Consider the following 22,707-nt stretch of genomic DNA (forward strand, 5'->3'; position numbering starts at 1 on the left):
ACTTAGAGGATACTGAACGGGTTCGAGATGGCCTCTCCAACGGCCCCAAAGGGCTAGGGGACCGGCTCCGAGGCGACTCGATGACTATCGGTGCCGAAGGAATACCCACACTAGTTTCCATCGGTGCCGAGGAGGACTTCGGCGCCGAGGAGGAAGTGTCTGAGCGGGCAACCCTTGTCGGCTCCGAGACCAGTGGAGCCGACGAAGGTGACCCGCCTCTCGATGCCCCAGCCATCGGCTCCGAAGCCAGAGGAGTCGAGACTGGTGGCATCGAGGCAGACCGTTCCGCCTCGTCTCAAGTCCTTGGAGCCGAAGGAGAAGCCTGCCTATGTCTTTTAGCGGCCGGATCCGACGGACTGGTCGGAGCCGACGCCTTTTTCTTTTAGCTGGAGAAGGAGAGGATGCCAAAGCTTCTTCAAAGGAGGGTTTTATTAAGCCTTTAAGGATGAGTTTATTTTTCCTCTCCTGGAGGACCCTCGAGGAAAAAGCGTGACACACGCTGCATGACTCTTGTAAATGTTTTGCACCCAAACAATAAACACAGAGAGAGTGGTCATCTGTGATTGACATTTTAAAATTACATTTGGTGCATTTTTTGAAGCCCGAAGGCCTAGGATTTTGAGACATTATGACCAAAAATGCAGTAATTCTCTGACAGCAAGAACACACAATCCTAATTTGACTTTACTTAACTGACTCTACAAAAATCAGTTTAGAACTGCCGGTTTAACAATCCGAACAACAAAAAACTCAAGGGGATCTGAAATCCCAAAGGTTTGAGTGGGGTTAACTGACCGGGAAAGGCCCTACAGATGAAGGAGGCCTGAAATCAGAAACCAACGCCCAATCACACTACAAGTTTTCACAAAAAACCTTCAATCACTACACAAAGCACAGAATAGCCGTTAAAACAGCTTTTTATGACAGGAAAAGCAATTTTCTGACAGAAAAAAGTAAGTAAAAATACTACTCAGCTCAGCCAGCACGAGACCACGTCTTCGCTAGTTAGCGGCAAACGAGATCTGGGGGACTGGTAGTGGTGCATCCTGGGATATAGTAAGCTCAGCCAATAAGAGACTTCGCTCTTTGGCATAAGCGTGCCGAGTCGGAGCCGAGGGATCGGCTCCGAACCCATCAGTCAGAATGTAGGCGAGATAGGATCACATAACATCAAATGTTCTTCACCGTGGTCAGCAGGCTCTTGTAAAAATAATTGTGGACTCTAGAGGCACATTCCTTCAGCTGGCCCTAAGTGGATCTCTGGGAACTGGCATCTACGTGTGACGCAGCAGACATTCCATAGAGGCTTAAACAGCTGCAAATGCCTGTAGCCCATTTTCAGCCTCTAAAGGAATAGCTGCAGTTGAGGATATGTCAGAAGGTGGGGTTAGAACTGAAGGATGTCTAAACTGCACCTCTCTATAGCAGGTGCCCAGAAGCCCTTTGCTGAGCTGACTGTATCTGAAAGGCCTCATGCTCTGCACTAGCAGTAACTTTGCAGGATTTTTACCATTTTATGCTGTCAGATGGAATACTTACATCCATAATCCATAACAGGCTGATGTCCATTGCCCTAACCTGAAACTTTTTTTATGCCCTAAGGCAAGACCACAGATTATGCAAACTTCAAAGCAAGGTCTTTTTGGTAATTAAAAAACAACTATACTCATATCTTATGTTTTTTGTCATGGCAGAATATACACTGAAGGAGAAAATCCTTCCGTGGTATCTGTTAGTCACACTTGTGATCTTTTTTTGCCGATGTCACTAGCCAAAGAAAGATCTCCAAAATCACACAAAGAAGGTCAGCAAAGTAAAAAATACTACAATGAAACTAGAGAAATTAGAAGAAAAATTCCCAAACTGGACATTTACTGCAACTGTAGAGTTTACATGGATGAAATGAGACTTTGATTTGCTTAATCATGAAAATAAATAAAGACAGCTGTGACGACCAGTGGCGCAAACAGTGTTTGGAACCCGCCATTGGCAGAAAATAGGTAAGGAATGGTGGCATACACTCCCACCAAATATGAAAAGGTCCTGGCTGTCATCAGAAAGGTGGCCTTTCAAGTCACACCACTGGTACTGAGCAGGTTTAAAAAAAAAAAAAAAAGAAAGTGCACATACGTTTAACTCATTCAATTCACAAAATGCAACCTGGAAAGAGCGTAAAGTAAATATGCTCTGCTGTTCGGTGTATGAATTTTGAATATCCACCTCCAGATTACACTGCACAGAGATGACTTACACAGCTAAGTGTCTGGTCTAGCATCCCCAGGCCTCTTTCACAGCACTCTCTCTGTAAATTATGGTGTCTTCAGGTGTCCCTTAACCACAGTAACTAACACAATGTATTATTCTTGCACACACAGATACACACACTTCACAGGAAACTGTGGCAGAATTCTCCAACCCCCCAAAGCTTTCTTCCTGGCACAGTAGTATTGCCATCACATCACCCTGTGGCCAGGGGCCTCCAGTTATTTGGTGCTCTTAATGAAGATAAACATGAAACCATATGTACTGATACTTCACTGGCAGCAGACCCACAAAGTCTAGCTGCTTGGAGATGGGACAGCTAGTTGTTAACCTACAGTGGTAAATAAAAGTCCTCTCAAAAAATAAATAGCAATAATACATATACAATAAAAAGACCAGCCAGACCAGCTTAAATGTTAATAAACTTTAAACAATAAAGCAAACAGTGCAGCTACAGGTTCAATATGCAGAGGAATAAAAAGTCTATTTGGCAGAATAAAATAAAACATTCAGTTTGACAGGTATATTTAAAGAAAAAAAATCTCACTAAATTAGATAAATAAATCTTACTACCTCCTGAATAAGTTTATGTTCCATTTTCTCAGTTGTGCTCTGCAGGAACCATAACGCTATTTTGCATAAAACATTCAGACTACATTAGAACAACACAATATTCCACTTAAACTTGCTCCACACACATGCAATGGAATAACTCCTCAGGAACAATGCTAACTACAGCAGGACTCCCCCCAGAGTAAAAGGAACTAAATCAGTTTTCCAACTGTAAGGGGACAGGGATTAATTACTCCAGCAAAGAAACAAAAGAATGCACCAATACACAGGATCAACACATACACATTAAATGTCTGCATTTAATGTTTGCTTTCTTTTCAAAGCTCTAGTCAGCTGGTTCTTTGAAGTGGACTGTTATTACATTTTATGTCCTGCTAGCACAGGAGATTATATTTTACTTTTTCCCCTTACTTTCATCTCCTTTTCCACTTATAAGAGAAAGGGCCCAAGGTTAAACACATTTAGCAGGAAATATGAGAGAGATATGGAAAATATGCATCTTTTATGTTTTTCTTCTGGTATCTCAACAATCAATTGGTTTTCCCCTTTTATACCATACATCCTACTGACACATACAAAATGGGGATAAGTTTGGCCTTGTGTGGAGGGATATGTGAAGCATATATGATGGGACATCCGCCAGTGATAGTAACTTCCACCTGCTACATATATAATATTGCAGAAATAATCCTCACAATGAGCATAATACTGTCACATAAGTACACAGTAATAGAACTTAAAGTGCTTAACAATATAATTGACATAACATGCAGGCAATGAACAAGCTAATTCAATACAGCAGAAATAATGTACACGTTTAAATTACTGCTTAAAATAACTAACTTGAGAACAAAAAGAAAATGTATAGAATAATACTAACCTTCAAGTCAATTACATTTGGGACACATTCTCCGAATGTAGAGATGAGCAATGAAAGATATTAGAAGACAAACTGGACATGTCATATACAGAATACTGAATTTTAAATGCAGACAGGTGAAACAGTAGAAAGAAAATCAGATAAAGACAAATAAAGTTGAGAGAGAACAGCATAACCTGTGGTATAATATGTAATTATTAGAGGGAAAAAAATTTGAGAAGAAGCAAAGGAATACAAAAAAAAAGTATAAAAGTCAAAGAAAAGTATGCATTATCTGGACACAGACTAGATATGCTTGGTTTTCCAAAATACTATCTGCTTTGCTAGTTTCCCGCCTTTTCCTATACTAGAATATTCAGGATCCCAGATTTGCTGGTTTCAGGACTTTATCTTATGTTTCAGAGTTGTCCAGACCTTGCCGTGGTAGAGGGAAGTCTTTCTGCTTATTAGTGGCCATGGTAAGCATTGAGCAGCCTATCTGTTGCAAGAGGAGTGGTTACCAGCTCTGAAATTGTAGCTTATTGGCCGTTTCTATCCCTTTCAACTTTCTGACTTAAAAACCTGTGTTTGCGCATGGCGCAGCTTAGCTAGGGTTAAATTATTCCCAGCGCCATAAAGTCTGCTCTTCACTTTTTCCCTTAGAACTTGCCAGTTTTTAGCACTCAAACCTGCTCCTTAGAGCTCAGCACCTGTTCAGAACTTGTAGCACTAAAATAAGTTACAAATTACTAATGCACTCAACCTTCCTCATTAGCCTAGAGGAAAACAGTTCTTAAGTACCTACTCAGGCAAGTTCAATGGTCAGCTCCTGGTGTTTTCTCCTGTCTACCTGATGAATCTGGGCATCTTGGGGCAATGTAGCAATTGCCTCATGTATACAGACAACGGTCTCCTCCTACCACCCAACACTACAACCTGTGAGAGATGCACTTATATAGCCAAAGTGGAGGAAAAGCTCTCTCCAACCAAGACTGGACTAGACAGTCAAGAGCAGAAGGTAAACACTTGCACCACACCACACACAACACATAGTCCCACTAATCCTATACCACCAAAACCCACACACGGAAACACAAAAACATTTGCGGAGGCTCTAAATAATAATCTGCCCAAGTAACAGAGACCTCTAAAGCAGAAACGTGTGTAACCTCCACCCTCCAACACAACTCAAAGGACGCACAGCCCATAAACTCAGTGCGCCACTCAACCATTGCCCATAAGGCAAAATAAAGTACCCAACACACTAGTGATCGGTGACTCTATAGTCAGGCACACAGATGTCACTCTCACCATGCTAAACAAGGAGAAGGTTACTGTCAGCTGCCTGTCGGGTGCCAGGATCCACCACATAATACACGCACTCAGGTCACTCCACAAGTACAAATAGGACTCTGTCATTGTCCATGTTGGTGTGAACGACTGGAGACACACCTCCCTGGACTACATGAAAAGAGACATGGAAGATCTCTCCGATCTTATAGCCCAGGTAGGCATGACCCTAGCTCTGAGGAGCATCCTGCCATCGCCAAGAATGATACCACAGTACAAGGACAAAATGATTGACTTCAAAAATTGGCTAAGCTTCTGGTGTCATTCGAAGGGGATCCAGTATCTGTCTGCCTGGGATGACATGGTCGACAGACCACGATGCTCTGCCAGAGATGGCCTGCACCTGTCGCCCCTTGGATTCCAGATACTGGCCAAAGCTCTTGCCACCCTTATACTGCCTTTTTAAGGCAAGGTTCAAATGACAAATTCACCACAGCAACAGATGGAAGGCTAGAAACACTGAGGGTAATGCTACTCAATGCTAGAAGTCTAAACCTCAAAATGCACTCACTCGAGGCACTCCTTAAAATGGAGAACATTGATATCTGTGCAGTGACTGAAACCTGGTTCGAGGCTCCAGAGAGCACCCCTGCATTACCAGACTATAATTCATACCACACCTTTCAGCCATCTAACCTGGACCAAAACACTAAAGGTGGAGGTGTGTCCATATTCATTAAGGACAGCCACACCTCCACGCTAGTTGCTTAGCATAATGCATCCGAGATTATCCAAGTGCAACTAACTCTGGGCAAAATTGCAATCCAAATTCTAGCCTGCTACAGATTCCCCACCATGCCCCAGGATTCCCACTCATCCTTTCTTGATATACTGGAAAATATTAAGGTCCAATCAAACACCCTAATAATGGGTGATTTCAACTACCCCACCATTAACTGGGAAAACTACTCATGTACCAACTCCATTGCTCAACGTTTTTCTGGAATTCGTAAATTCCAATGCCCTGGATCAACTTATCCACACCCCCACCAGGGGCAACAATATCCTAGACCTAGTCATTACCAACATGAGCAACTAGTGTTCCACACTTGAGGTCAACTCCTTGTTGGTCAGATTCAACCATAAGCTAATCACCCTAGATATCCACATCCCGCCCCCATTAAGGAAACCACCGTAAAAAAAGCTCTCCAAAGCCAATTTCATGCTTAAGACAGAAATGGCAAACTTCACGACACCCATGCAGGTGGACAATGCAGTCACGACTGCCGAATCCTACACATATGCACTCTATATGCACTTACACAAGTGCATGGATTGAGCTATCCCTAACAGAACCAAGACGCTATCCTCCAAAAAAAGGAAGCCAATCTGGTGGTCCCCTGCCATAAACAAACTTTACAACAAAAGAAAGAAGCTATTGCAAGAGAGTAAAATCCCATGATTGGAGGAGCTCCCTATTCAGCCTCAGCAAAAAGCTGAGATCCCTCATAAAATCCTCCAAAGCTAGCTATGAAAACAAAATCCCAACTGATTCTAAGGACATCCACAAAGCATTCTAGAGCTATGTCACGAATCTCAATTGCAACACCCAGATCTGCTCTGAGTTACAGCATAATGGCACGAAATTTACAAAACCAACTGATATTGCCAACATCCTGGCAGATAGGTTCAGTGCTAACTTTACCCCCCCTCTCACTCCCTAATGGGCCCATATCTATACTGGAAGAATGCAGAGTCCCTGTAATCAGAACTACGCAGGTAAAAACTGCACTCTCTAGAGCCAAGAACACATCATCCATGGGTCCAGACAACATCCAAGGCTGCGTTTTACACAAACTCCAGAATGAACTGGCTCCCCAGTAAGTACCATGTTCAATCATAGCCTCATCTCTGGCTCTGTGGCCACTGAATGGCGCACAGCAACAATTACCCCACTCTGCAAAGGGGGAGCCACCATGGACCCCAGGAACTATCGTCCTATAAGTCTGATGAGCCTTGTCTGCAAGGCCATGGAACGTATCATCACAGAACTTATAAACAAAGACATTGGTAACTGCCAAACTCTGGACCCCACCCAGTTCAGGTTTGTAAAAGGCAGATCGTGTCTCCAAAACCTGATAGATTTCTTTGAAGCAGTCACCAAAGCCGTAGATGAGGGTAAGGAGGTTCACACAGCCTATTTTGACCTCGTCAAGGCTTTTGACACCATCCCCCACTATGGAATTATAGATAAACTCACTAAACAGGGTATAAATCCTTACGGCACAAGATGGGTTGCCAACTGGCTCAATGACAGAACTCACACCATGAAAGTTGCAGACTCTAAATCCGACCTCAAACCAGTGACAAGTGGAGTACCACAGGGTTCAGTCCTGGGTCCTCTCCTGTTTGGTATCTACTTCTCTGAAGTACAGGCTAACACAGAAGGTCTCTAGCTAACGAAGTCTGCAGATGACTGCAAACTAGGAGTCATAATTGAATCCCCAAACGATGTGGACGTCCTACAAAAGGGCCTCACTGAGACAGATGCTTGGTGTCAGAGCCATGGCCTCAAGCTCAATGCCAAAAATTGCATTGTCATCCTCTTTGGTAAAAACTCTGTGCCCATGAACTACTACATAGGTGGCAGTTTACTTAACACCTAAAGTGTGATGAGACCTTGGGAACCAGGTAGACAGTAGTCTCTCCTTTGATAATCACATTGCCACAGTGGTCAGGGAATCCTTCTACGTGGCACACCATCACAAAAGGTTTTTCATCCAGGAAAAAAGAGGTCACTATTCCCCTCTACTCATCAATCATTAGACCCATTATAGAGTACAACGCCCCTTTTGGTATGTACCTCACAAGACATCTGCAGCAATTGGAAAGGCTGCAGAAATGCCTCACAAAGAGGATTACCGGCCTCAAACAGTTGTCCTATGCTGACCGTCTCAAAAAAACTCCAGCTTTACTCCACTGCATATCGCCTACTTCGAGGTGATCTCTGCCTAACATACAAGGCTATGTCCAACCCAGAGCTGCTGGACATGCTCCACCTAAAGAAATCTCAATCCCTCCGAGCTACACGCTCTAGAGACTTAAACCTGGTCACCACAATAAACAGAACATGCTGGAGGGATATATTCCTGTCCCAGAGACTTCCCATACTCTGGAACAACCTACCCATCTATATCAAACAGAGCTCTTCATTAGCACTCTTCAAGAAAAATCTTGATGTGTGGAGGGGAAATAGGAAACACCGCGGGGATCACTTCTGCAGCTCTGCTCGACAGGGGCATAGGGAAATAATTTTCTTGGGTGGCAAAAGCCAGGGAACCTTTTTGGCTAGGCTTAATAAGGCCCTTGGGCCGATAGTCTAGTACTTACCTATGAATTTATGAATCCAAATAGGGCCAGGTCAGAGAAATATGAAAGATGAATAAAGGCAGATGGCAAACTAAATGGCTGGAGACTTAGATGAGTGTGTATAATCATCCCTACTCCAGTTCTGTAGGAAGTAGACGTAAGCAGACCATGAGAATGGTAAATTCCAATAAAAAGTAATAAAAACTTTTCTTGGAAGATTAATATCTAGCAAGACAGCACTTGAAAAAACTGAACTGTGAATTCAATTTAGATGCAACTTCAGTTTAATAGAAAAAGAAACATGAGCTGCATAAGAAATGACTGGCCTTCAGTATACAGCCATGCTTTAACTGAAGGTCTGTCTAAGGATGTTTGCTAATGAACAATACAATCTATGGAAAGTTTGCTAGTGAACAATGAGAAGTGTGAGCTGCACAAGAAATGACAAGGCTTTTAGTACACAGTTTTGCTTTAAATGAAGGTCTGTCTATGGGAAGTTTGCTAGTAAACAATGAGAATGAGAGAAGTCCAAGGACTGAGTCATGAGTCACTGCCTTATGAATGGAGTACAGTAGAACAGCAGCAATGTTCCATCTGAAAGCATAAACAGTGGGTACAGAGGTAGTCAGTAACTCATTGCCAGATTTCGTGAGACCTAACTTTGCAAGGTTTCAGCTCAACAGAGAATGAAAAATGGAGTCAAAAGACTTGGAAAGGTTGCAAAATAAGAGAGGCCACTCAACTTTCCCAAGTTCACTGTCCCATATATGATGGATATATTGGAAAGTATTCCGATTAGGGTATAATGGCATTTGCAAATCCAAAGCTGTTGAAGAGACAATGGACTAAAGGAGCAGATAACAGAGTGGGTGGTGTGGAATCAAGCAATCTGACCAGGCCAATAAACTACACATTGGTGCAAACAAAATACACAGAGGGTATTCATAGTTTGGAAATGGCTGTGGAATGAGATTTCCAGAGTTTTGGGACTTGTTAAAAAGACATGTCAATGAAGTGAGGTTATTGGAAATGAAATAAAGGCATCACCTGACTAACATAGTTCAGAAGGCATGATGATCATACGAGTACATACTTTGAATAGATAGCATACCTGGACAGCATTCTGGAGATTTGCTTTAAGTCCGCAGGGAAGCACAATTTTATTCTATTACCCAAAACTGATTTCAAACCTTTCTGACAACAGCAATACAATATTAAAAAAGGCCGCACTTGTAATTTTATTATTTTATGTGGGTTTCTATACATGTGCACATGTGTACACACAAGCAAAAACAAATTATAGAAATACTATGGTTTGAACAGATAAATGATTAGCATAATCTCAGTATGTTACAGGACTTGGAACACTTTGTCCTGCTGTGTAAAATACAACATTCACAGCTTCACTTTCACAACACTGCATCCTTTCCAGGAATTTGACATAAGGCTTTCAGCACATGCAGCTAACTTGTTACGAGAGTCTAGATGAGTGCCAAGTATGTTACATTTCCTGAATGCATGCACATATGACAGAATGCATACATGATGAAGTGTAGCACAAGCAGCCTCTAAAGAAAAGAAAAGAGACTTTACCTCTCTGACATCAACCATCCATCCTCCATCAATGAAAAGAAGTACATTGTAAATTCTTTCTTTTACTTCAGCTGTCAGTGCATCTAGATGACCTTTCCAAATGTCATAATCCACCTGTAAAAAACATGGTTAGTGAGTTCCCACAACGTTATAAAAGATTTAAGAAAACAGCTGACAGACAATACTTACATTCATTAATACAGCAATGAATAAAATGTGTCTGATTTCCAACAAATTATCATATCTTCGGTACTCTACTGATGATGTTAAATGACACTGACATAATGGAAAATCTACATATCACTACTTATGCTACAAAATCTAACAAAAAAATTTATAAAGTGTACAACTGCAACTTAGAATGGCAATCTGTAAAACCAGACCAAACTGGAAACAATTTCAAGACTTTATGACTTGTGCAAAATGCTCTTCAGCATTTTACTGCACAGACAGTGATAAATGACCTTTTGTAGTCATTTTGCAAATTTTCAAAGCAAAATCCTAAAAAAAAAAGACTTTCTGGCAATGTGAGGAGAAGAAAGGACCCCTGACAAAGCAGAAAGTTCAGAAACAAGATTACAGCAATACATGCTGAATGAAGAAATCAGCCATCCAGCATTTATTATACATGTGACCAAACTTATAAAAGATGCTGGGGAGTGCTATAATAAGGAAAAACAACCTCCAATATCATTCAGTACAAACCTACAGTATCAAGGGATACAAGAAACTGCAGCCAATACCACAAGACGAAATGTTTTACGGATATCATGTCAACATTGAGTATCACCTTTCAGGTAAGTAGAGTAAACAGTTTTGCTGAAAGATACAATTAGAAACTCTAATACTGGTTGACATTAACCGTAGAGACTTGACTATATTGTAACCTCTTTGGCATGGCATATTTCCTTAGGTTTCCTATCAAGGTGGAAAAGACATCTGGCTGATATACCCTTGGTACAAAATCGGTGCCACACCAATAAATTAAAAATGATGTACTCAACTTAACTAGGGATCTGTGTTATCCATTTTCATTCTTCTTTAATGAATGGGTTATGGACTCAATCATCGGATCAGACTTGGCCACATGCTACAGATTATGGATTCAACTCGAGCTCCTTCCTTAACGCCCTAGTTCATCCCCAATACCTCAGACTGAGTTTGCTGCCATAAAGCATTAATTAAGTGAAAAAGACAGGAAAAGAGATATTAGAGTAGGATTCAAACCTGGAACTATAGGTTCCAATAAAAAATCAGATCAGTCCAGAACATTACAGGAAGGTGGAAAGGGGAGAGTTGAGGAAGAATGAAAATGGACAACACAGATGTCTAGCTATGGTGAGTACATAACTTTTAAATCTGATGTTGTCCATTTTCATTCTTCCTCAACAAATGGGGTTAGGGTTACCACCTGTCCCACTTTGTGAGGGACAGTCCCTCTTTGGGCAGTTGTGTCCTGACAAAAAATTGTAAAAATGGCAAATGTCCTGAGATTTTAGGACAAAATTATTTCCTATATTTTATGTAATAGTTGCATAAAACAGTTATTCTGTATCTAAAATACCTAAATGTTATAAGAAACAGAATAAGCAACTAAAATACTACAAGAATAAGCTTTTATTTAGGCAACAAATTTAAGTTCTAACTTTTGTACTGACCGTGGGTATGTGCCTGTAAAATCTGATGTTTGTACCAAAAATGTCCCACTTTGGCCATTTGAAAAGGTGGCAACCCTAAATGGGGTAGAGTCCCCAGCTACGCAAATCTTGGGTTACCCTCATGGAAGGATATTCCAGAGAACTGCTGAACCAAAGGCAGCTCTGTTTGTAAAATTTGTAGTGAGTAACAAATGTATGTGCACTGGACTATGTGGCTGCTGCACAAATATCAACAGATGTTCTTGATAAAAAAGCAGATGAAGTGGCCATGGATCTAGTTGAATGTGCCTTGGAGTTTCCTGGTAGAGAAAGGCCCGGCTGGGAATAAATCCAGGAAATGCAGTTAGTAATTCATTCAGCTAATGTAACTTTAGAAACTGGAGAACCCAGCCAACTTGATGAAGAGGAGACAAACAGCTGGGTCTGTTTTTCTGAATTCTTTTGTTCTGTGTAAACAGAAATGTAATTCTCTATGCACATCCAGAAGATGTAGCATGTATTCTCCTTTGAAGAATTTGGAAAGAAGACTGGTTAATGAATGGTTTGGTTAATATTAGATTCAGAAGCCACTTTAGTTAAGAAAGAAAGGTTGGTTCATAAGGTAACCCTGTCTTTATGAAAAACAATGTAAAATGTCTTAGATGAAAGAGCCCGGAGTTTAGAAATCCTTTTAGTGGAAATAATAGCCATTAAAAAGGCTGTTTTCCAAGATAAACACTTGAAAGCCAATTTTTGCTGAAGGTTCAAACGTTTTTTGAGACAAACCTTGCAGTACCACTGATAAATTCCAGGGAGGTGATGGTGGTCCTTTACTGGAGGTCTAAGTAGGAAGGTGCCTTTTAAGAAAGCCTTACATAACTTGGAAGCAACCAAAATACTTTTTGCCCCCGGATGAATATTTGATATGGATGGCAACTGTATTTTAACCATGGAAAAAGTAGTACATTCTTTAAAGACAGAGAAACTAGAAAGTCTAGTACAGCAGAGAGAGGGGCAGTAAAAGATCAATGTTGTTTCTCAGAGCCCAAAATGAAAATCTTTTCCATTTACTCTTGCAAATCCTTTTGGTGAAGTTTTTTTCAATGACAACAGTATGGCACATACCGGGGAAGAAAGCCTGGGCCGTCTGGCTATTAATGGAACTGGAGAGATCATTTGATTAGTTTGAGGGTTGGGATATTGGGGACGTGACATAAGGTCTGGACTTGCATCCAGTATCCAGGGTGGATATCAAAGATGAGGCCAAAAAGGGGCAATGAGGATGACAGATCTCTTTAACTAACTGGCTTTTTGGAAGAACTTTGAAATCAGAGGTGATGGGGGGGGGGGGCATCTCTTGTTGACTGCTCCTGAGGGGGGGGGGGGGAATCAGGGCAAAGTACCTGCCGCATTTGTTGTTGTGAGGAGATGTAAAGTGATAGCAGCATAGTTGACCCTAATGGCGGAATATTTTCTCTGCCACTGACCAATAGACCACTCATGAGGCCTCAGAATGAACCTGCTGAGTTTGCCCACTAGCATGTTGCTTTTCCCCAGAATGTGCATTGCTACAAGAAAGCGGATGGAGGAGATTGCTCACTGCCACACCCTCATGGTTTCTCAGCAAATGGGGCAAGATTGAGTTCCCCCTTGTTTGTTGATATACCAGATCACAGGCATGTTGTTTGGTTTGAATCACAATGGTCCCTAAAGGAAGAGCATCTTGGAATGCCCACAACACTAAAAGGACTACTCTCATCTCCAGGACATTGGTATGCAAATTGGTCTATTGGGAGGACCACTTACCTTGGCCCATCCTTCCCAAGAAATACCCCCCACCCCAGCTGGCAGGCATCCATGGTCACTGTGGCCAACAGGTGAAGATGAACAAAAGATCAACCAAGGAAAATATGTGACTGGACCCACCAGTGAATCTGACATTGGCATATCTGACCAAGACGTTTGACTGGAAACAATAGGGGCTGTCGAATAAAAGACCATTGAGCAGCTAGAGTCCAAGGATATGCATAAAGTAGTGTGCTAAAGGGAATAAAACTACGACCACTGCCATGGAACTTGGTCTGGCAAGAAGAGCAGGATGGCGTATGAACCTGAGATCTGAGTTGCACATGGTGAGAAGGTAAGGAAGCATTCTGAATTGTGTTCAGATGGGCAGCAATAAACTCCAGGCTCTGTACTGGTGTCAGTTTTGATTTGGCAATTTTGACCGTTATACCTAGTGATTGACAAATCTGGAGAAAATAGTCTCTAGACTGCTCTAGGAGATGCATGGTTGGGGTGGTGAGAAGCCAGTCTTCTAGATATGGAAACACCTGGAGTCCTTTTAGTCTCAGATGAGCTGCTACCACTGCCATACACTTGGTAAACACCATGAGGGCTATGGTGAATCCACAGCACAGGGCTCTGAACTTGTAGTGACTGGCTCCCATCTGAAAGTGTGCGTCTCCAGGACTGCCCGTCTATTCTGATGTGATAGTACGAGTCCTGGGATCTATGGTCTAACTTTCTAAATGGCCTTGTGTAGAAGAGGTAGAATGGACTGAACCGTGAACATCTGGAACTTCAATTTATTCCATTGGTTTAATTTGCTTAGATCCAAAATTGGTCTCGGGTCTCCCTGTCTTTTTTTGGCACTAAAAAGAACCTTGAGTAAGTTCCAAATCCTGTTTGGTCTGGTAGGACCTCCTGGATGACTCTCTTGCCTAGCAGCTTTGGAATGTCTTGCACTGCAGCTTCCCTCTGACTGGGTGGAACACTGGGGAGCTTCTTTCTTCTGGAAGTGGGAATCTAGGAAAAGGGAATGAAGTAACCTCTGGATATTATTTCTGGCACCCAAGTATCTTTTTTTATAGTAGCCCAGGCTTCTGGGTGCCAGGACAAACATCCAACTGCCTCCACAGGTGGGCAAGTCAGGCAGCACTTCAGAAGAGATGAAAGGGTCTATCCAGAAAGGAATCTCAGGAACCCTGACTTTGCGGGCCTCCTCTGCTGCAGGGAGGGGGTCTTCTGTTTAAACTTCCTCCTCTCCCTCTGAAGGAGTTGCCTCTGCACTAGTCCTGGAAAGGTCCCTGAGATTTGTGGAATCACATTTTCTTGCCATTTCTCCGATTACTTGAAAAAGATATTTCAGGGATAGAAAATATAATTTCTAAAGAAGACAGTGTCTTTCCTTCTTATTCACTGCAGATAAGCGTTTCTTTCACAGAAGGACCAAACAAGGATGTTCCATCAAAAGGAGTATCGATGAAAGAAGACTTGAAAGACCCTGCAGAGTTGCAGAGCCGCATCCAGGCATGTCTCTTTACAACAATGCCTGAACTAGCTGCCCATGAAGCACCTTCTGCTGCATGAGAGATTAATCTCATGGACGTATTGGAAATAGACAAGCGTGGTCAGAATAGATGTTTTTTTTAAATCTGCGGCAGACATTGACTTGGAGAGAATGTTCGATATTTTTTTTTTGTCAACTCTCTTTGTAGTCTTGCAAAGTGTGTCAAGTAATTCAGGGGCCTCAGGACGAAGGTCGCTAAGAAATACATGCTTTCCAAATCTATTCAGCACCCTAGACTTTCTGTTGGGTGGGTGGACAGAGAAGCTCTGCTCTGCTAGCTCCTTTTTGGTGGCTGCTGCCACAACCAATGCATCAATAGGAACTCCTTTGCTCCAGTAGGGGCTAAAATCTTGTCTGGGCAGCACAGGATACATTCAATGGAATCTGCCTCTTTCCATGTCCAGGGAAAGACTAGGTCAACAAGCTCATCAGCCACTGGAATCAGCCAATATGTAGATGGGCCAGCAACAAAAGCCTCCAGAAATACTGACTCCTCAGAAGGATTATCGATGGGCCAACCACCTTTCTGCCTAAGGATCTCTAAAATATCTCCAAATGAGACATCATCAGGTGGTGATATAGGAATCCTTCCCCTTCTCTGAAATCATTATCTTCAGTCAGAGATTCCAAAAGGAAATTTATGTGCCGCCTCTTGTACATTCCCTCCAATGGATCTCCTCAGGGGGATATTATGGGGCGGTGTCAGAAGACAGGAGGAGTTCTTCCATGGGAACTGACTGAAAGCTACTTGGAACTGGCTGCCCCTGTGGAACAGGTCTGATGGAATCAGAGCTCAGAACCATACAGGGAAGAGGGGTAAGATCTGAGGGAGGATGTGAAACCGGATCTCTAGAACAAGAAAAGAGCCTTTCCAAAACCGCGAAGGCAGACGGACACAGAGAAGACGTGTCCACCCACACTGGAGCTGAATGTTCCAGCATGGGTTGGTCATGACTGACCTGATCCATGCCTCGAGGAGGGAACTGGACTCAACCTATCTAGCACCGAACCGAGGCTACAAGGGGGCAGGGATGCATTTAACAAGCCCTACAGATCTGACACTGATGCTTCGGCTTTGGGACCTGTCCTGATCCCAAGGCACTGGAACAGAACTGATCAGGGATATTGCAGGAGTCTAAGAACTAAATCTCTTCTGATCCGACACCAGAAAAGTTGGATCCCGGAGCTCCAAAAACAAAAGACGGATTGGAGAAGGAGATAAAACTGTATGGGTAGTGACAGGAAGGCTTGCGGATCCAATGGGGGATGGAACCGAGATAACCCCCATCTAGATCTGACCTCTGAGGAACTTTCACATCATCCTATCCGCATCCACTTTGAAAAGACTCCTGGACGGCCTGATGGATGAAGTAAGTAGACTGAGGTCTGGAATGCTTTTTAGGTGTCTGCACAAAAGGAGAGTGGAGCGGAGGGGGATAGGGTCTATCATAACTTGGGTGAGAGAGTCCTCTACAAATAAGATACGCTAGGTTTAAGATCCGAAGATTGAGTATCCATAATCTGTGTGGTAGGACTGGGTGAAACAGCAATAGAATCCGAAGGCTGAGGGTTCACCATCTGTCTTTTTGGGTCTGACAAACTCGGATCCGATGATTTGAGAACTTTTAATGGTGGCTCCAAAGAAGTCTTGGGAGACTTCAGAGGTGAACGCTTTCTGTGCTCCAACAGAGCTTTTGAAGACTTATTGGGGGTTTGAGCCCCCTGAAGTAGATGATGAGGGGACAAAACAAACCTTTAAGTACAAGCTTACTACACCTGTCAGCTATGGCTCTTGAATTAAAACCTGCACAAACAGTTCAATTTGTATTTAAATGAAATGCACCTGAACAATAAACACACTCCCTTTGGGCATCTGAATTAGGGATTTTAAGCCCACAAGAAGTGCATTTCTAGTAACGTGTCGGCTTGTCAGCCATGACAGAAAAAATCCAAGAAAAAATAGAAAGTGTTGATAGCTGAGGAATACCCTGTTTAAAGGGGTAGGCGTTAAAGAAGACAAAGGACTCAGTAGCTCAGTTTGCTAAATGCCTTGCATTCAGTATAGCTGTTGGTGTGAATGACTTGAGATGTACCTCTCTGGACTATATTAAGACAGACATGATTAAGCTCGCTGATTGTGTCCCAGGCAGGTATATCCCTAGCCTTAAGCAGCATTCTGCCATCACCCAGAATTATGCCTCAATACAAACAGAAAATTATTGACTAACAATTGGCTTAGTTTCTGGTGTCATTCCAGAGGGATCCAGGACAGCCTGGGAAGATATAATCGACAGACCACAATGCTTTGCCAGAGATGATCTGCATCTGCCTCATCTGGGCTTCAAGCTTCTGGCAAAGGCTCTTGCATCCCCCATAGTGCCTTTTTTAAGAAAGGTCCTGAGGTTGATAAAAACTAACATAAAAATTTCAACAAAATGCAAATTAAAGGTCATGCTGCTAAACGCTAGGAGTCTAAACATGAAACTGCACTCATTGCAAGCATTCTTAAACTTGGAAAATGCTGACATCTGTGCAGTCAAAGAAACCTGGCTTAAAGCTGCAAACAGCACCCCAGCCCTACCTGGTTAATCAGCCTATCATACATTCAGACCCCAAACTGTGGGCAGTACAGCCAAAGGAGGTGGAGTTTCAATATACATTAAAGACATACACACATCCAAGTTGGTCAAACAGTATGATGCACTGGAGACACTCCAGGTGAAGTTAACCATTGACAAGACCCCTAGTCAAATCATAGCTAGCTACCGGCCCCCAAATCTGACTCAAGATGCCCAATCTGCCTATTTGGACCTGTTTGAATCTATCATGATTCAACCCTTTACCCTGATCCTGGGTGACTAACTTCCCAAACATAGATTGGAAGAACTACTCATGCCAGAACACAAATGTCCAGAGATTTCTCAATTTTGTCAATGCCTTGGAATATCTAATTGATACCCCTATAAGAGGTGATAATATCTTGGACTTGGTATTAATCAACCTGAGTAACCACTGCAGCATCCCTATAGTATCATCCTCCCTGGTAAGATCCGACCATAAGGTGATCACTTTCGAAGTCACCATCTCCCCCAACCCGCCTCTAGCTTGGATCAGACATAAAAACTTCTCCAAAGCTGACTACAGCTTCCTGAGGGATGGTATAAACAGCTTCACAGCCTCCTCCCCCTCTGTAGGTACTAGCACCAATATCCAAAACTACACCAAAGCACTATACGAAATGGAATCAGGAATACCCGACAAGACTAAATCATCCTCTGCAAGGAAGAGTAAACCTGTCTGGTGGACATCTGCAATAAATAAACTTTATACACAAGGAAAAAATTGCTGTCCAAGACCAAGAAAGAGCAGGTACCCAATTGGAAGCAATGTCTTCTTAGCCTGAACAAGCAAATAAGAGCACTAGTGAAATCCTCCAAAGCAAATTTTGAGTCCAAATTGGCCACATCTACTAGAGACAATCATAAGGCCTTCTTCACATATGTCCGCAACCTCAAAGGAAGCCCCCAGATCTGTTCAGAACTGGTGGTCAAGGCCAACACATATAAAAATACCATAGATATAAGCAAACTTGCTGGCTGACAGATTCAGTGAAAACTTCACTCTTCTGTCCTCCCCATCAGTAAATCGGGACATTCCCAGTACCTGCCTCCTTCCCCTTATACCTAGGGAAGAAGTCATCACTGCTCTCTCAAACGCAAAAAATACAGCCTCCATGGGACCCGATAACATACCAGGCTGCATCCTATGTGAACATAAGCAGGAACTTGCAGCATCCATTAGGCACCCTATTCAACCAAAGCCTGAGCACTGGCTTCATCCCAGCTGAGTGGAGGACAGCCACGGTCATCCCTTTACACAAAGGTGAAGTGTCCACTAATCTGGGAAATTATAGACCCAATCAGCCTAACTAGCCTGATCTGCAAGGCCATGGAATAGATCTTGGACCTCATTAACAAGGACATTGGCAACCTCTAAACACTCTATCCCACACAGCTTAGTTTTGTCAAGGGTAGGTCATGTCTGCTAAATTTGTTTGACTTCTTTGAGACGGTCACCAAAGCCATGGACGAGGGGAAAATGGTATGCACACCACCTACTTAGACACTATTCCCCACTCGGGCATAATAGATGAACTCTCTCAACTAGGCATCAATCCATATGTTACCAGATGAAGAGCAAACTGGCTCACTGATAGAAGCCACCTAGTCAAAATAGGGTAAGCCACCTTAAGCAGTAGACCCGTAACAAGCGGTGTACCCCATGGTTTGGTCTTGGGGCCTCTTGTTATTTGGGATATACTTTTCAGAGGTGCAGGCCAAAACCAGTGGGCCATGGCTGACCAAGTTTGCAGATGGCTGCAAGCTGGGTGCTGTTATCAATTCCTCTAGTGATGTAGACAACCTCCAAGAGGGTCTCACTCAGACAAATGATTGATGCCACAACATGGCCTCATGCTGAATACCAAAAAATGCATCATCATCCCCTTTGGGAAGAGTGACGTCCCCACAAATATTAACATTAATAACAACATCCTAAGCACGCAATCAGTTGTGAGGGATCTGGGTACCCAGGTTGATGGCAACCTGACCTTTGACCACTGTGTTGCTTCTGTTGTACAGAAAGCCTTCCACATGGTCTATCTCATAAGAAAGGGTATCTCATCCAGAGACAAGGAGGTCATAGCATCCCTGTATTCTTCCCCTTTAAGGACCATTATTGAGTACAACACCCCTTTCAGTATGTACCTTGCAAAGCACATGTAGCAGCTGGAGAGACCACAGAGGTTCCTCACTAGGAGGATCCAGGGCCTCAAACATCTATCATGCACAGCTAGGCTAAAAGTCCTATCCATCTACTCAGTTTCATACAGACTCCTCAGAGGTGACCTCTGTCTGGCATACAAGGCAATCATGGACCCCACCTTGATGGGACTGCTGCATATATCTGTAAATCAAGCTCCACTCGTGTAACTTGCATGTGCAGCCTCAACCTGGTCTGTGACATCAACAGGACTTGTTGGAGGGACAGATTTGTGTCCCAGAGACTCCCCCCATCTATGGAATAGACTCCCTTCTCCACGTCAAGCAGAGTACCACTTTACCCCCTTTTTAAGCACAATCTGGATAACTGGATGGGAACCAGACAATATACCCCAAGGGATTCTACCCGTGTTCCTGCTGAACAAGGGTATCGGGTACCGACTTGTCTAAACATGGGCTAAACTTTTAGTTAAGCCTCAGGACCAATAGTCTAGTAACCTCCTAAGATACCAACAGTGGTATGTCTAATAGACTAGAATAAAATAGTAGGAGGCCTAACGCAGAAATAACTGAAAAAGTAAGAGGGAGATTCAAAGAATTGTAATTTGTAATTGTAATTTAAAGTAAAATATAGAAGAGAAAGAAAATTTGGGTAAAAAGGAATTAAACCTATTCACTTACAACTACTCAAATGGCAAGTAAACACTATGAGACAAGGATCTTACTGGGGATGGACTAGGGTATTATTGTTAGAGGGAGGAGCTTGAGAGACAGAGCCAAAGTCTGTAGTATGCGGCTGAATCAAATCCGAGGATCGGATTCATAATCCATCCATTGAAGAATAATGAGAAGGACAACATCAGATCATAAACATTAGAGGAGCACTGCTGCATCTTTTAGTAACCATGCCATTCTATACATTACGGAGGTATGTTAGTCTGCACAAGGCATATAAGCGTCTAAGAGTCAGGAATGGGAATGTTTTCATCTCTGACCTTAAATTTACCTAATCTGTAGGAGCTGCCTGGGAGGATAACAGTGAGCAGCAGACTCTGCTTGCTCACCCATCCTTAGCAGGAAGGAGAAGATTCTGGCACTAGGTGTTCATTAAGTTGAAGTTCAAAGCTGGCCAAGCATGAGCACTGGCACTAAGTATCAGGGGGCAAGCAGTACACAGAGGTATGGTTTCCTTCAAAAAAAGGCAGTGATTACAGGCTCAAAAGATCCACCAAGGCAGGGGAGGGGGGTTGCTTTCACAAGGAAAGGGTAGGCTGCCCTCACCCAGGACAAGCAAGCTGGCACATTTTCTACCACCAAACTCTCACTAGGAGATGGGAGAGCTAATGGGGATTTTTTTGTCAGAAGCGAATAAGCCATAGGACTCTTTCCTAGCCCAGGAATACCAGACTTTTTTGCTGTTATGATTAATTTAGGAAAAGGATTTATTCACACATCTATAGTATTAGAACCAAAGATGGGAAAAACGCCCTATTTAAACACATTAATGCTGCAGGCACTGAACATGTTTTTAAATTTGCTATTTTAGAAAGAATTAAACCCAATCCCAGAGGGGGCAATACGAAAAATATGTTGGCATACAAGGAATATTGGTGGCAAATTTACACTGATGCAATGACATGGCCTGGAATAAATGATTACATCACAGTCAAGCCACTTTTGATGGTCAAAAGTTAGTGCAGGGGTATGTCTTGTCACTTTGTAGTTTTTTGCTTTTTACCAACAACATTTTTGTACTTGCATTAGTATCTTCACAAGATTATACGGTATATATTGGGTATGACTGTTTATAAGTAGTATCAAAAGTTTGTTGACACATATGCACTATATAGGGGATAGAATATATGTGTTAGCATAGACATTTTATATACATCATTTATGGGGAGCATTAAAGTGGAAGTTTTGAAGTATAAAATTTAAATAACAATATACGGTGTGATTTTCTAAACATATATTTTAATGCAAAGCATCCAAGCACATAAGAGATGCAATTTTTATAGTAATGTTATTTATAGTTATTATTTAGTAATTGAGCACTGTAGCTTTAAGGACTATTTTGCATTTGGCGCCAATACAGTGTATTTAAGAATGAATGGAAAGTTAATTTAATTGTTCTGAGGAAGCTCGTGGTGTACGAGTGAAAGCGCTTAACTCATTGTATGGAAAATAAATGTTTTAACTTTTAACAGTTCCTGTTATCGTTTTGTTTTTGGAGAGACTTCCACTATTATTGCAGTTGGCGTTTGGTCGTTTCTACAATTTGTGAACATATTGTCTTTAATCGTGGACTTGTTGCATTTGGTTCCATATCTCATACGAGTGTCTACAGTGATTTGTTCTACATTTCAAACTTTCTCAGTGTGCTACAAACGCTGTGTTCAGGTGTCGACAATTGAACAAACTGGGAGAAGGAAGAGGAGCCATCAATCAGGCAAGGTTCTGGGCGAACAACAAAAAAGAACTCTAACCACTCTAATCTCCTTGTACGATGCTGTGATATAGGTTTACCATACATTAATCAGTATTAGCAATGTTTTGGGCTCCTTTAAAAGTTACAGAATAAAATTCGTCTCACAGCAACAAAAGACACTGACTTGAACTGACTCTGCCTGGAAGACGCATCTAAAAGTAATGAATGTCTCTGGAAACAAATAATTTTCAAAAATAAATGCAAATCACTTGTAAAAGGAGGAACCCCCTCCCAAAAAAAAGTATATTTTAATAATGTCCAAGAAAAGTAAAAAATCTTAAAGCTTTTGAGTTGAGCAATTATAAATTTCTCAGGCCTGGTACAAAACATACTTTGAATTAAATGTCTCTCATTACAGCAGATAATGGAGCAGAAGTGTCTCTGTCCTACTTTGGACACAATAGAAGAGTCTTCATGGGTTCTGTTCAAGTAGCTTTATTCTAGACAAATACATCACTATAAAGGTTTACTGACTTAAGTAACTTACATACAAACTCATACAA

General features: G+C 42.2%; 1 protein-coding gene across 1 annotated transcript in view; it reads right to left on the reverse strand.

Annotated features, from left to right (window-relative positions):
- The window catches only part of NUP107 (nucleoporin 107), a gene marked incomplete in the record, with an annotated part of 1,716,438 nt that overhangs the window by 153,603 nt on the left and 1,540,128 nt on the right, over positions 1 to 22,707 (reverse strand). Inside the window, 1 exon segment of the mRNA XM_044088020.1 lies at positions 9,947 to 10,060. Coding sequence (XP_043943955.1) covers positions 9,947 to 10,060 — 114 coding nt within the window.

This window comes from Protopterus annectens, chromosome 11.part0 (genome assembly GCF_019279795.1).
Source record: "Protopterus annectens isolate FY-2018-M chromosome 11.part0, PAN1.0, whole genome shotgun sequence".
In the NCBI taxonomy this organism is placed as follows: Eukaryota; Metazoa; Chordata; order Ceratodontiformes; family Protopteridae; genus Protopterus; species Protopterus annectens.